The following is a 13,354-nucleotide window of genomic DNA, read 5'->3' as shown; positions in this document are numbered from 1 at the left end:
GCCGAATGAGCCAATCAGCAGGGGCTGTGTGGGGGCAGGATTAGCACTCTCCCCCTCCACCCCACGTAGGCGTAACAGGAGATTTATGGTCTGAGGTTGCCTATCGTGGTTTATGGAGATTTTGTTGCACGATTTCGGTGCATCTGCTCGTTGCCGTGCGAGACACTAGATAGGATGCACTTAATTGACTTAATTATTGGAGGTTTTAAAGGAGAGAATAATGTGGAAAGGAAAAAAGAGAAGAAGCACAACCCAAAGGGGTTGGCCGGGCCTATGGTTGGAATGAGGAAGGGTGTGGTCTTCGGCTAAAATTTGCATAAAACGGAACCCATCCGGGCGATTCCAACTTCGCCCATTTATTGGTAGTCCTTGGGGCGGTGCCTCGCCTCTTTCTCCGCCCCCGAGCGGAACATGACGGGAGATGTAGTTCCGAGACCGGTTGCCATGGCGTTCTGGACAGCCTCGCGAGTCCGACCCCGCCCTTCAGGAGTGACGAGCGGCCTGACCAATGGGAGCAGGGGGCGGGCTCTCTGCCGCAGGACTGGAAGGTGGCGGTGGTGAAGGTACAGGCCGTTGGGGCGGCTCAGAGGCAGGTGAGACCCGGGAAACGCGTCCTGTGTTTTGGGAAACGGGCCTTTAAGCGAAAGGTGGAGAGATGCCCCACGGAACCGTGCAGCCCTGGGGAGGATGGTGGTTCGCGTCGAATCCTAACCTGGGACTTGTTCGGGCCCAGGCCTAGCTTAGCTGAGGCCGCTGAGGGGTGGGTAAGACTAGATTTGAGGGACAGTTTCCTGGACCTTGACGGGTTTTGATTCTAGGTCTTATCTCAGTTTGCATCTCCCTCTACTTTTATGGAGGCAGAGGTCTGGGAGTGCCCTTCCACTTAATCTCCCAGGTTGGGTTTTTCTCCTCTGCTTCTTGTTCCTAGAATTTGAGTGTCTTTTTCTTTCTCTGTTACTTCTTCTCAGCCACTTCTTTCTTCCTCATCACGTTGCTGTTTTCGGAAAGCAGTTAGTAGTTATTCGCTGTATGTGGCTTTTGAGCCAGATCGGCCCTCTTCATTATGCTAAACAGCGGAATCATCTGGAGCGAGATGTAAGCATCGCCTTGGGATAGGTCTGGGTCGGGGCCGAACATCTGCGTTTCTAAGAAGCTCCCAGGTGCTGCTGTCCACGTTATGAGTAGAAAGGTTTTACCTGAACTCTGTCCAGTACAAATATAATGCGAGTCCCTTATGTCATTTTAATTTTGGGGTAGCTACATTTAAAAAGTGAAAAGAAACACGTGAAATTAATTTTAATTATATGTTTCATTTAGCCTAGTATATCTGAGACATTATCATTTCAACGCTTAATCAAATATTTAAAAATTGAGATTTTACGTTCTTTTCTTCGTATTAAATCTTCAAAATTAAATTAAAAAATTAATTCTTCAAAATTAAATCTTCAAAATCTGATGTGTATTTTCCACTTAACAGCGCATCTCAATTCCGACTAGACACAGTTGGAGTGCTCAATAGCCACCTGTGCTAGTGGCTGCTACAGTAGCCTACTGCAGAAACTAAAAGGTGTGAAAAATAAGGTTGCATTGACCAAACCCTTTGCAACTCTATGAGATGGGATTCAGAACTACTTTAGAGATTCTCTGTAATTGAGATGTGCCCAATTTACAGAAATAATAGTCAAAATAGCCAACATTTCTGAAAGTATGATGTTGCGCTGAGTGCTTTGCAGGTATTATTTAATCCTTATGGCAACCCTTTGAGATAACTGCTATTATTATCTAAGATATGGGATCTCAGGCCCAGAAAGTTTAAAATTAAGTAGCCCAAAGTCATACCGCTAATAAGTAGGAAAGCCAGGATTCAAACTCGGGTCAGTTATGACTTCTAAATCAGATCCCGCAGCCACTGCAGTGTATAATTACTACCTTTTATCACTAATTTCCCTTATCGATGCCTCTGTTCCAGCTTACAGCAGGGGATAAGACGTTTAGATTTGAAAGTGAGGTAGTTCCCCATACAAGATCAAGCTGCCAGCCTTGTGCAATGAAATATTTCTAAGATTAACTATGCTCTTTTTGTAGACCCAATGAACTACATTGAGCTCAGGAGAGTTTTATGAGCAGAAGAGCAAAAATACACATACTGGCCGAGCGTGGTGGCTCACGCCTGTAATCCCAGCACTTTGGGAGGCCTAGGTGGGTGGATCACTTGAGGCCAGGAGTTCGAGACCAGCCTGGCCAACATGGTGAAACCCCGTGTCTACTAAAAATACAGAAATTAGCCGGGCATGGTGGTGCACGCCTGTAATTCCAGCTACTCAGGAGGCTGAGGCAGGAGAATTGCTTGAACCCGGGAGGCGGAGGTTACAGTGAGCCAAGATCACGACCACCACACTCCAGCCTGGGCAACAGAGTGAGACCCTGTCTCAAAAAAAAAAAAAAATACACATCTATATATGCTAAAATATGGTATTTTACCAAAAAAAAAGTCTTCCATTTTATGCATAATAAAGACATGAAATTATTTTCTCTTGATTTTTGAATTAGTAAATATTTAATCAAAATTACAATTCATATTTTTCATTTGAAGCAAGAAGTGGTTTCTCTACAATCCTCTAGTGAACTGGAAAATTAAGCATTTACAAACTTCAATAATGTTAGTAGGTGGAAAAGAAAGTCAGTTAAATGGATTGGAGGGGAGCGAGTAACTGTGGTGTGGTAGAGTTTCGGGAGGATCCCTCAATTAGTCATTCTCATCACCAGAGGCCTCCACCTGCATTGTCCCAGAGTCACATAATTAAGCCAGCTTATAAAGGGAAGACTCATTCATCACACCGTTCGCTCCCTTGTTCCCCAGTAGTACAATATAGGAAAATAAGATGCTCATTCACAAATATAAATGAAAGTTAAGTTTCTGTTGTTCTGGATCATATTATATTAAATAGCCCTACACTGAATAGTAACTGGATCAGAGATTTTCAGATCTTTGGGATAATGACCATCCCACGTCTCCAACCCCCCAGAGATATGGGTGGGGAGTTGGTCATGTAAGAAACCCTAGACTCTTAAGTGAAAATGCCATCTGAAAATCAACAGATAATAAAATAAATCCCTCATGGAGGTGGGGAGGTCATCAAAAATTCTTTTGAGATCCAAAAGAGTTCTTTGTTGAGAGCCACTGCAGGCAAAAAAGAAACAATTTTCCTTTTCTGCTCCTTTATCTATCTTTAGATCTCAAGTTGCATAAGATGTAGAGATTATGCCACACGTATAAATTCAATCAAATATGCCTTGATAATATTTATCAAGATTGTCACAATTAGAAGAGAACTAAATGGTCATTTGATCCACCTGTCCCACTCAATTGACTCTGGAATCTGCTTTATGAAGCCCGTGTAATATGTAACCATCCTCTGTTTCAGTCCCTCTAGTGATAGGGACCATCTAATGTTACGCATTTTCCATTTAGTTTTAAGTTATAATGCCTAAAGTTCTTATATTATCAGCTGGAATTGCTTTACAAGGTTTAGCCAGATATAAGCCACTGTCACAATATCTCCTGTGCCCATCTTATATAATAACAGGCACAAAAGAGCACTGCAGTTGTGCACAGCAAAACACCCAAAACACCTGTGGACTCATTGCTAGTGCAAAGTGTCCTTTGAATATACATATTTCTAGAGACTGTTGACTATACCATGTAGAGATATCCTCAACTGTTATAACCATGCATTCACTACCCTCTTTAAGAAGCAGGCCAGGTGCGGTGGCTCACGCCTGTAATCCCAGCACTTTGGGAAGCCGAGGTGGGTGGATCACGAGGTCAGGAGTTCGAGACCAGCCTGGCCAACATGGTGAAACCCCATCTCTACTAAAGATACAAAAAAATTAGCTGGGTGTGGTAGTGTGCGCCTGTAATCCCAGCTACTCGGGAGGCTGGGGCAGGAGAATCACTTGAAGCCGGGAGGTGGAGGTTGCAGTGAGCCAAGATTATGCAGCTGCACTCCAGCCTGGGTGACAGAGCAAAACTCCGTATCAAAAAAAAAAAAAAAAAAAGCAGACCTGACCCGTTAGGACTACCATCCTCCACACCCTGCAGAATATATTTGAGCCAAACCTCCAGCTAGTTGCTTTGATTATGGTGACTATATTCTTTTTAATCAAATATTTGGGCATATTTCTTTTTCCAATGTGTGGATATGTACAAAAAGTCTCACAGATTAATGTGAACATTGTTAAAATTTAACATTAATTCATCTTTTCCCAAATGATCAAAATATAACTGAAGATTTCCCCCTAACAATCCAGCTAGTATTATAATGCTATGCACAGGTCCCAACGATGGATGGGTAATAGGGTATTGGATACTGCCCGAGAGAGCCTGGCATGGTGACCAGGTTGAGCATACAGGGCCACATTTCAGAGTTGACTTCATCTGTTTTTCTCTTGTCTAGCTGTTTATATGTGTGTGTGTATATATATATATATATGTTTTTCTCTTGTGTAGCTGTTTATATATATCTTTGCTTTCCTTAAAAATGAAGGTAGGTTAGAAACATTATAACCGAACTCTGAACCTGGAGTGGCCATAGTATTATAAAGTTTGTGTTGGGGAATAATAAAAATTTGAGCATGTAAGAAGAGGAGTTTGGACTTTCAGGAATTAAATTAACCATAGGGGAATAGATGAGTTGAATGAGGGAGGGTATTGAAAGCATTTGGCAGCCTATCGCCACAGCCCAAGCCCCAGGCATTGAGGTGTTCGCACATTACCAGTGTGAAGGTGATGGGATGGATCTAAGGTACTCTTTTTTTTTTTTGAGACAGAGTCTCTCGCTCTGTCGCCCAGGCTGGAGTGCAGTGGCGCGATCTCGGCTCACTGCAAGCTCCGCCTTTCGGATTCATGCCATTCTCCCTTCTCAGCCTCCCAAGTAGCTGGGACTACAGGCACCCGCCACCACGCCCGGCTAATTTTTTGTATTTTTAGTAGAGACGGGGTTTCACCGTGTTAGCCAGGATAGTCTCCATCTCCTGACTTTGTGATCCGCCCGCCTCGGCCTCCGAAAATGCTGGGATTACAGGCGTGAGCCACCGCGCCCAGCGATCTAAGTTATTCTTGATGACTAGAGAGTACAGCAAAATCTTGTTTGGGGGAAAGATGAGTCCAGCTTTGTGTCTGTTAAATTTGAAGTTGGTCTGATGCTCAAAACACTTTTGGCCTGAAAGTGTAGGTAAGGAATGATTTGTAGAGGTTTTATTTACAATTAAGAATAGATGAGTTTTATACAAAAAATTAGCCGGGCGCAGTGGCGGGCGCCTGTAGTCCCAGCTACTCGGGAAGCTGAAACAGGAGAATGGCGTGAACCCCGGAGGCGGAGCTTGCAGTGAGCCGAGATCGCACCACTGCACTCTAGCCTGGGCGACAGAGTGAAACTGTCTAAAAAGAAAAAAGAATAGATGAGCTTCTTGGGGGATTGAGTGTAACAGAGGAGCAAGTGGAGTTCATGTTGCTATTATAAGAAGGATGAAACCATTTGAAACTACTTCCCATTGATTTTTTAGAAATCCCTTAACAGATCAGTATTTTTATTAACTACTTTCTTGAAGTGTTTGTAGTCAAGTGTTTAATTTATGCAAAGTTCTCGTTCTGCTTTTGCTAAAAATTATTCTAAATTGGTATTATCTTCTTAATTTTTGTTTCTCCAGATTTTTTAGTAAGTTTACTGTATGGCCAATATAAAAATTTATAGTATTACTAACATAATCCTCAGTTTGTGGATTAATTCAAACATTTTGAAATTCTGATATACCTGTAAAAGTATAAAAATTCTATGCTTTTCACAGGCTATATCAGCCTACATTTTTAAACAGGTTTATTGTAATTAAAAAGTTTTGTATGTTTAAGAGAGAGGGTTTCACTCTGTTGTCCAGGCTGGAGTGCAGTGTTGATTATAGCTCAAAGCAGCCTCCAATGCCTAGATAGAACTACAGGTGAGCACCACTACGCCAGGCTTATTTATTTATTTATTGTATTTTAAGAGACAGGGTCTTGCTTTGTTGCCCAGGCTGTGGAACTCCTGGGCTGAAGCAGTCCTCCTACCCCAGCCTCCTCCCAAATTCTTGGGATGACAGGTGTGAGCCACCACTCTGGGCAAAAAGTTTTTTGTTTTTTTTTTTTGTTTTTTTTTTTTTGAGACGGAGTCTCGCTCTGTCGCCCAGGCTGGAGTGCAGTGGCGCGATCTCGGCTCACTGCAAGCTCCGCCTCCCGGGTTCACGCCATTCTCCTGCCTCAGCCTCCCGAGTAGCTGGGACTACAGGCGCCCGCTACCACGCCCGGCTAATTTTTTGTATTTTTAGTAGAGACGGGGTTTCACCGTGTTAGCCAGGATGGTCTCGATCTCCTGACCTCGTGATCCGCCCGCCTCGGCCTCCCAAAGTGCTGGGATTACAGGCGAAAAAGTTTTATATCATACTTTTTTGGTATAGTAAAATTTATAGTAGAACTTATAATTTTGAAGTTACATGACTTTTCTTAGAAATGTCATATTATATATTTTGTTTTATTTATTTGTTCATTTATTTATTTTTGAGACAAAGTCTCGCTGTGTTGCCAGGCTGGAGTGCAGTGGCGCGATCTCAGCTCACTGCAACCTCTGCCTCCCAGATTCAAGCGATTCTCCTGCCTCAGCCTCCCGAGTAGCTGGGACTACAGGCATACGCCACCACGCCCAGCTAATTTTTGTATTTTTAGTAGAGACAGGATTTCACCATCTTGGCCAGGATGGTCTGTATCTATTGACCTCATGATCCACCCGCCTCGGTCTCCCAAAGTTCTGGTTACAGGCGTGAGCCACCATGCCCGGCCTATATATTTTAATTTATATTTTTATTTTATAAAATGTTTAATACTTTTATGGCCGGGCGCGGTGGCTCACGCCTATGATCCCAGCACTTTGGGAGGCCGAGGCAGGCGGATCACAAGGTCAGGAGATCAAGACCATCCTGGCTAACACGGTGAAACCCCGTCTGTACTAAAAAATACAAAAAAATTTTAGCCAGGTGTGGTGGTGGGCGCCTGTAGTCCCAGCTACTCCGGAGTCGGAGGCAGGAGAATGGCGTGAACCCAGGAGGCGGAGCTTGCAGTGAGCGGAGATGGCGCCACTGCACTCCAGCCTGGGCGACAGAGCGAGACTCCGTCTCAAAAAAAAAAAAAAAAAAAAAAAGTTTAATACTTTTATGTCCTATGTGCAAATGTATTTTAAGTCAATACAAATTTTATTAAATAACATGAGACTTGGCAGAGTGTGAGACAAAAAACAAAAAATAAAATGAAATAAAATTTTGTTACGTAATAGACTGTTTTATTTAATCTGCCTAGGAAACCATGTGGGCCTTGAATACCATCCATTCTACCATTTTCCTAGTACTAGGAACTCAGTATTCTTTTTTTGGGCTTTCAAGACAAATATTTCCTCAGTTTTCTTCTGGCTACTTTTGTAAAAACACCTCTCTTTCTTTACTTTGTAACTTTAAGGATATTTTTGTTCCCATACAATTCTCAATTGGACCAACCGAACATTACTTTTTTCCACCAACCAGGGCAATTTTCACCTAATTTAGAGAAACTATTTAGGATGATGTGATTAAAAATATTGCCATTATTATATATATATATATTTTGTTGTTGTTGTTGTTTGTTTGTTTTAAGGGATACTAGGGGTACAAACAAGCAGTTATCTTCCAGGGTCTTTGAAATTGGGGCACAGTCTAAGGTCCATGTGACTGCTTATCTGGGAGACATGCCATATATTTCAAGATTCAATGGGCAGAGAAAACAGTAGCTTCCAGTATCACAAAGCAAGACGGTTTGAAATCAAGGCATTGATACGTAATTGTTCCACTTCTCAAAAAGGCAATTCTAGTAACTCCAGACTGAGTAGGAACAGAGTTTTTTTTTTTATTTATTTAATAATAATGGATATATTTCCCAGGCAATGGTTGGGAAAGCCCGCTAGTTAGTAAATAAATAAAGCAAGCTTTCGTTAGTGTGTAATGAAATCGGGAAGCATGGAACAAATGGAGTGAGTGTCACTGGGGATGATTCCAGAGAGGGGGTAGAACTTGAACTTTATTTACTTAGCAGAATCTAAATTACAGCATTCTGTCAGAGAACAGGCCATGCCTAGAAGCTCTGAGATGGGGTAACCATATGATGTAAAGTCATACTAACTAGATAGAGGGTATGTGCTTGGACATTGTGGAAGCAGTAAGGTAGAGTAGGGAGAGAGAGTATGCATTTTAGAGAGCCTTCAAAGGAGGTTAGATTTAATGCTGGAGGGAATACGTAAATGTTGTATCCATGCTTAGGTTCTCCCCAGCCCCCAAACAAAAACATTGACACAAAGACCTTCTGCAACCAAAGCGTTAGAATTAATCATTTAACCTAGCTTAATCCTGCTTTTATATACTTCATTGATACATGCTACATACATAATTTCTATATATATCTTGAATGTGTATTCATTTCTGTTAATTCCAGCGTTTGATTATCACGTCCGAGAAACCAACAACCATTGCTCAACTACACTCTGTAAAAACTCTTTACGTATTTGGATCCAAGTAGATCCACTAACATTCAACACAGAGGGCTGGCTTTATGGACATATGGCCTATGCAGTCTCATTGACCTCAGATTCAGAAGAGACTTTTGCTTGATTTCATGCTCTGCTATCTTGAAATTCTAATAATTTCTAGACAAGGCTTCCCACATTTCCATTTTGCGCTAGGCTCTGCAAATTATGTAGCCAGAACTATCAATAGGTACTTAATTATTATCTTAAAAGTATTCCACTTTAGGCCAGGTGCGGTGGCTCATGCCTGTAATCCCAGCACTTCGGGAGGCCGAGGCAGACGGATCACAAGGTGAGGAGATCAAGACCATCTTGGCCAACATGGTGAAACCCCCTCTCTACTAAAAATACAAAAACTAGCCAAGTGTGGTGGCACGTGCCTATAGTCCCAACTACTCGGGTGGCTGAGGCAGGAGAATCGCTTGAACCTGGGAGATGGAGGTTGCAGTGAGCCGAGACTGCGCCCTCCAGCCTGGCGACAGAGCAAGACTCTGTTGCAAAAAAAAGAAAAAAAAAAGTATTCAACTTTAATTGATATATCTAATGTTAGCAGCTCAGTAGGAAACCATTAAAAGCCATGGTTAGGAGTAATGACTTTGGAAGAAGTAGCACCTAGTTTATATCCCAGTTCTGGCCCAGCTGGTGCTATGAGACACCAGCTACGTGCTTTAAGCTAAGACTCACTTTCCTCATTCATAGAATAAATGAAATAATAGTATTCTCACCAAAAAGTATATACAAGAATGTTTTTAACAGAACAATTCATAAGAGCCCCAAACTGGAAACAATTCAAGTGTCTGTCTATAGTGGAATGGATAAATAGCAATTTGTTTATACAGTGGAGTACTATGTAGCAATACGAATGAATGGAATACAACTACAAGTAACAACATGAGTGAGACTCACAAACCTAATATAGAAAGAAAGAAAACAGACATTAAAGAGTATAATTTTATTTATATAAAGTTCAAAAGCAGACAAAACTAATCTGTGCTGTTAAAATTTAGGATATTGGGTCTCCTTAGGAGGAGAAGGGGACACAGGGAACTTCTGGAGGTGTACGATGATGAGTCTCCTGCCATGATGTGGGCATATTCACACTGTAAAATTCAACAAGTTATGCGCTTCAAGGATTTGTGTACTTTTCTATATTTTATACTTCTGTAAAATTTGCATAAAAAATAGTCTTACCACATAATTACTCTGAAAATTAAAGAAACAATTGTGGAATCTTTAGAGATACCTCAAGAAGTTCACAGAGCCGGGCGCGGTGACTCATGCCTGTAATCCCAGCACTTTGGGAGGCTGAGGCGGGTGGATCACCTGAGATCAGGAGTTCGAGACCAGCCTGGCCAACGTGGTGAAACCCCATCTGTACTAAAAATACAAAATTTAGTCAGGCATGGTGGCGCGTGCCTGTAATCCCAGCTACTACGGGGGCTGAGGCAGGAGGATCGCTTGAACCTGGGAAACGGAGGTTGCAGTGAGCCAAGATCGTGCCACTACACTCCAGCCTGGGCAATAGGGCGAGACTCCATCTAAAAAAAAAAATAAATAAGTTCACAGAATATAAGTTTATTTATTTTATTTTATTATTTTTTTGAGACAGAGTTTCGCTCTTGTTGCCCAGGCTGAAGTGCAATGGCGCGATCTCGGCTCACCGCAACCTCTGCCTCCCAGGTTTAAGCGGTTCTCCTGTCTCAGCCTCCTGAGTAGCTAGGATTACAGGCACGCACCGCCACACCTGGCTAATTTTTTTTTTTAGTAGAGATGGGGTTTCTCCATGTCGGTCAGGCTGATCTCGAACTCCTGACCTCAGATGATCTGCCCGCCTTGGCCTCCCAAAGTGCTGGGATTACAGGCGTGAGCCACTGTGCCCGGCTATAAGTTTAAATACTTCCATTAAATGGTTTATAGACTGATAGAGAAGAATTAGGGCCACAATTTTCAACCAGTGTCTTGGCTGTTCACTTTCTCCTTTTTAATGATCTTTAAGACTTTGAAAGCCTTTCATAAACGGTAATTAAAGGAAAATTTAATAAAAGGTAAATAAAATTGAGTTTCTCTGGCCATCATAAGGCTTCTTTTAAGTAATCTTTTTTATTGTATAGGAAAGTAAAATGAAGCATGTTTGCCTTTGTAGTAAAAGGTTGAATTGTAAACCCATTCTCAGTAAGACAGGTGCCCAGAGAGTGTTGCATATTCTCTTATTTGATCACTTTGTGAAAGATTTTTTAAATTTACTTATTTGAAAACTACATTTGTAGTTGTCGTTTTATCCTTTGCCAGCATTGTTTTTCCATTTTTGCTTACATTTAGTCTGGAAGACTTGTTATTTTATTTCATTTATATATATTTATTTTTAGGTGACTATGAAAGGCTTATATTTCCAACAGAGTTCCACAGATGAAGAAATAACATTTGTATTTCAAGAAAAGGTAAGAAAAAATGTTTAATCATTAAAGTAGTTAGTGTATTTTTATCTGCAATAAACCCACTTTTAAATGACGTTATTTTCAGTGAGACTTAATGAACAAAATTACTTAAATGAAACTCCTCAAATTACAGTACTTTCCTTTAAATTTTATGTGAAAATGGTGGTTCATATAGTAGTTTAACTATTTTTTAAGTTTTATTTTGTTTTTAATTGGCACATAATTGTACATATTTATGGGGTACCCTGTGATGTTTTGATTCATGTATAAATTATGTAATGATCAAATCAGGGTAATTAGCATATCTATCAGTAAAATACTTGCCATTTTGTTGTGTCATTTAAAATCCTCTCTTCTAGCTATTTTGAAATATGCAATACGTTGTTAACTATAGTCACCTTGCTGTACAATAGAACACCAGAACCTATTCCTTCCATCTACCTGTAACTTTGTACCTGTTGACCAACCTCTGTCCCCAGCTCCCACCCCTTTAATCTCCCCAGCCTCTAATAACCATTATTGGACTCTCTACGTCTATGCAATCAACTTTCTTAGATTCCATATTTGAGTGAGATCATGTAATATTTGTCATTCTGTGCTTAGCTTATTTCACTTAACACAGCGTTCTCAAGATTCATCCATATTTTCACAAATGACAGGATTTTACTCTTTTTATGGCTGAATAGTATTCTGTTGTGTATATATACCACATTTTCTTTACCCATTCATTTGTTGATGGACGCTTAGGTTGATTCCATATCTTTGCTGTTGTGAATAGTGCTGCAGTAAACATGGAGGTACAGATATCACTTTGACATATTGCTTTCATTTCCTTTGGATGTATGTATACCCAGGAGAGGGATTGTTGGATTAAATGGTAGTTCTTTTTTTTTTTTTAATTGTGACAGAGTCTCACTCTGTTGCCCAGGCTGGAGGGCAGTGGTGCCATCCCACCTCACTGCAACCTCTGCCTCCCAGGTTCAAGTGATTCTCCTACCTCAGCCTCCTGAGTAGCTGAGATTACAGGCACGCACCATCACACCTGGCTAATTTTTGTATTTTTAGTAGAGACAGGGTTTCGCCATGTTGGCCAGGCTGGTCTCAAACCCCCGACCTCAGGTGATCCGCTCACCTCAGCCTCCCAAAGTGCTAGGATTATAGGCATGAGCCACTGCGCCCAGCCTGGTAGTTCTATTTTTAATTTTTTGAGGAACATTCATATTTTTGTCCATAATGGCTATACTAATTTACATGACTACCAGTGGTGTATAAGAGTTCCCATTCTCCACATCCTTACCGGCATTTGTTACTTGTTGTCTTTTTGATAATAGCCATTCTAATGGGGATGAGGGGATATCTTCTTGTGGTTTTGATATCTATTTCCCTGACGGCCATGATCGAGTGGTGTTCATCCCAGGGATGCAAGGATAGTTCAACATAAGCAAATCAATAAATGTGATACATCACATTAACAGAATGAAGGACATAAACCCTCTGATCATCTCAATAGATACAGAAAAACCATATAATGAAATGTAACATCCCTTCATGATAAAAATCCTACATAAATTAGGCATAGAATGAATATACATCAATATAATAAAAGCCATGTATAACAAACCTGCAGCTAACATCATACTGAACAGGAAAAAGTTGGAAGCTTTTCCTCTAAAATCTGGAACAAGACAAGGATGCCCACTTTCACTACTTCTATTCAACATAATAATAGAAGTCCTAGCCAGAGCAATTAGGCAAGAGAAAGAAAGAAAGAGCATTCGAATTGGAAAGAAGAAAGTCAAACCATCCCTGTTTGCAGATGACGTGATCTTATATATAGAAAACCCTACAGACTCCACCAAAAACCAGTTAGAACTAATTAATGAATCAGTAAAGTTATAGGATACGAAATAAAAAATCAGTAGGAGGCTGGGCATGGTGGCTCACGCCTGTAATCCCAGCACTTTGGGAGGCCAAGGCGGGTGGATTGCCTGAGTTCAAGAGTTCAAGACCAGCCTGGGCAACACGGTGAAACCCCATCTCTACTAAAAATACAAAAAATTAGCCGGGTGTGGTGGTGTGCGCCTCTAGTCCCAGTTACTCGGGAGGCTGAGGCAGGATCATTGCTTGAACCCAAGAGGCAGAGGTTGTAGTGAGCCAAGATTGTGCCACTGCACTACAGCCTGGGCAACAGAGCAAGACTCCATCTCCAAAAGAAAAAAAAAATCAGTAGCAGTTCTTTGTTGTTGTTGTTGTTGTTGTTTTTTGAGACAGGGTCTTGCGCCATCA

At 41.2% G+C, this 13,354-nt stretch overlaps 1 protein-coding gene across 9 annotated transcripts in view; it reads left to right on the top strand.

Annotated features, from left to right (window-relative positions):
• Positions 1 to 76: 76 nt before the first annotated feature.
• CRYZL1 (crystallin zeta like 1) overlaps positions 77 to 13,354 on the top strand; it is a 53,317-nt gene continuing 40,039 nt past the window's right edge. For 3 of the 9 annotated variants that reach the window (XM_054675292.2, XM_016947158.2, XM_054675291.1), the window contains exons 1-3: positions 507 to 593; positions 969 to 1,095; positions 11,000 to 11,071. In XM_054675292.2, the coding sequence (XP_054531267.1) occupies positions 1,030 to 1,095; positions 11,000 to 11,071 (138 nt within the window). In that variant the 5' untranslated portion in view covers positions 507 to 593; positions 969 to 1,029. Of the gene's footprint in view, positions 594 to 968; positions 1,096 to 8,851; positions 8,926 to 10,999; positions 11,072 to 13,354 lie in introns of those variants that run through there. The other 6 variants (XR_010154470.1, XM_016947156.4, XM_054675295.2 and 3 more) reach the window with 4 other exon arrangements.

The sequence above is a fragment of the Pan troglodytes genome, chromosome 22 (genome assembly GCF_028858775.2).
Source record: "Pan troglodytes isolate AG18354 chromosome 22, NHGRI_mPanTro3-v2.0_pri, whole genome shotgun sequence".
Lineage (NCBI taxonomy): Eukaryota > Metazoa > Chordata > Mammalia > Primates > Hominidae > Pan > Pan troglodytes.
The sequence above is the reverse complement of the archived record's forward strand: the minus strand, read 5'-3'. Positions and strand labels throughout refer to the sequence as shown.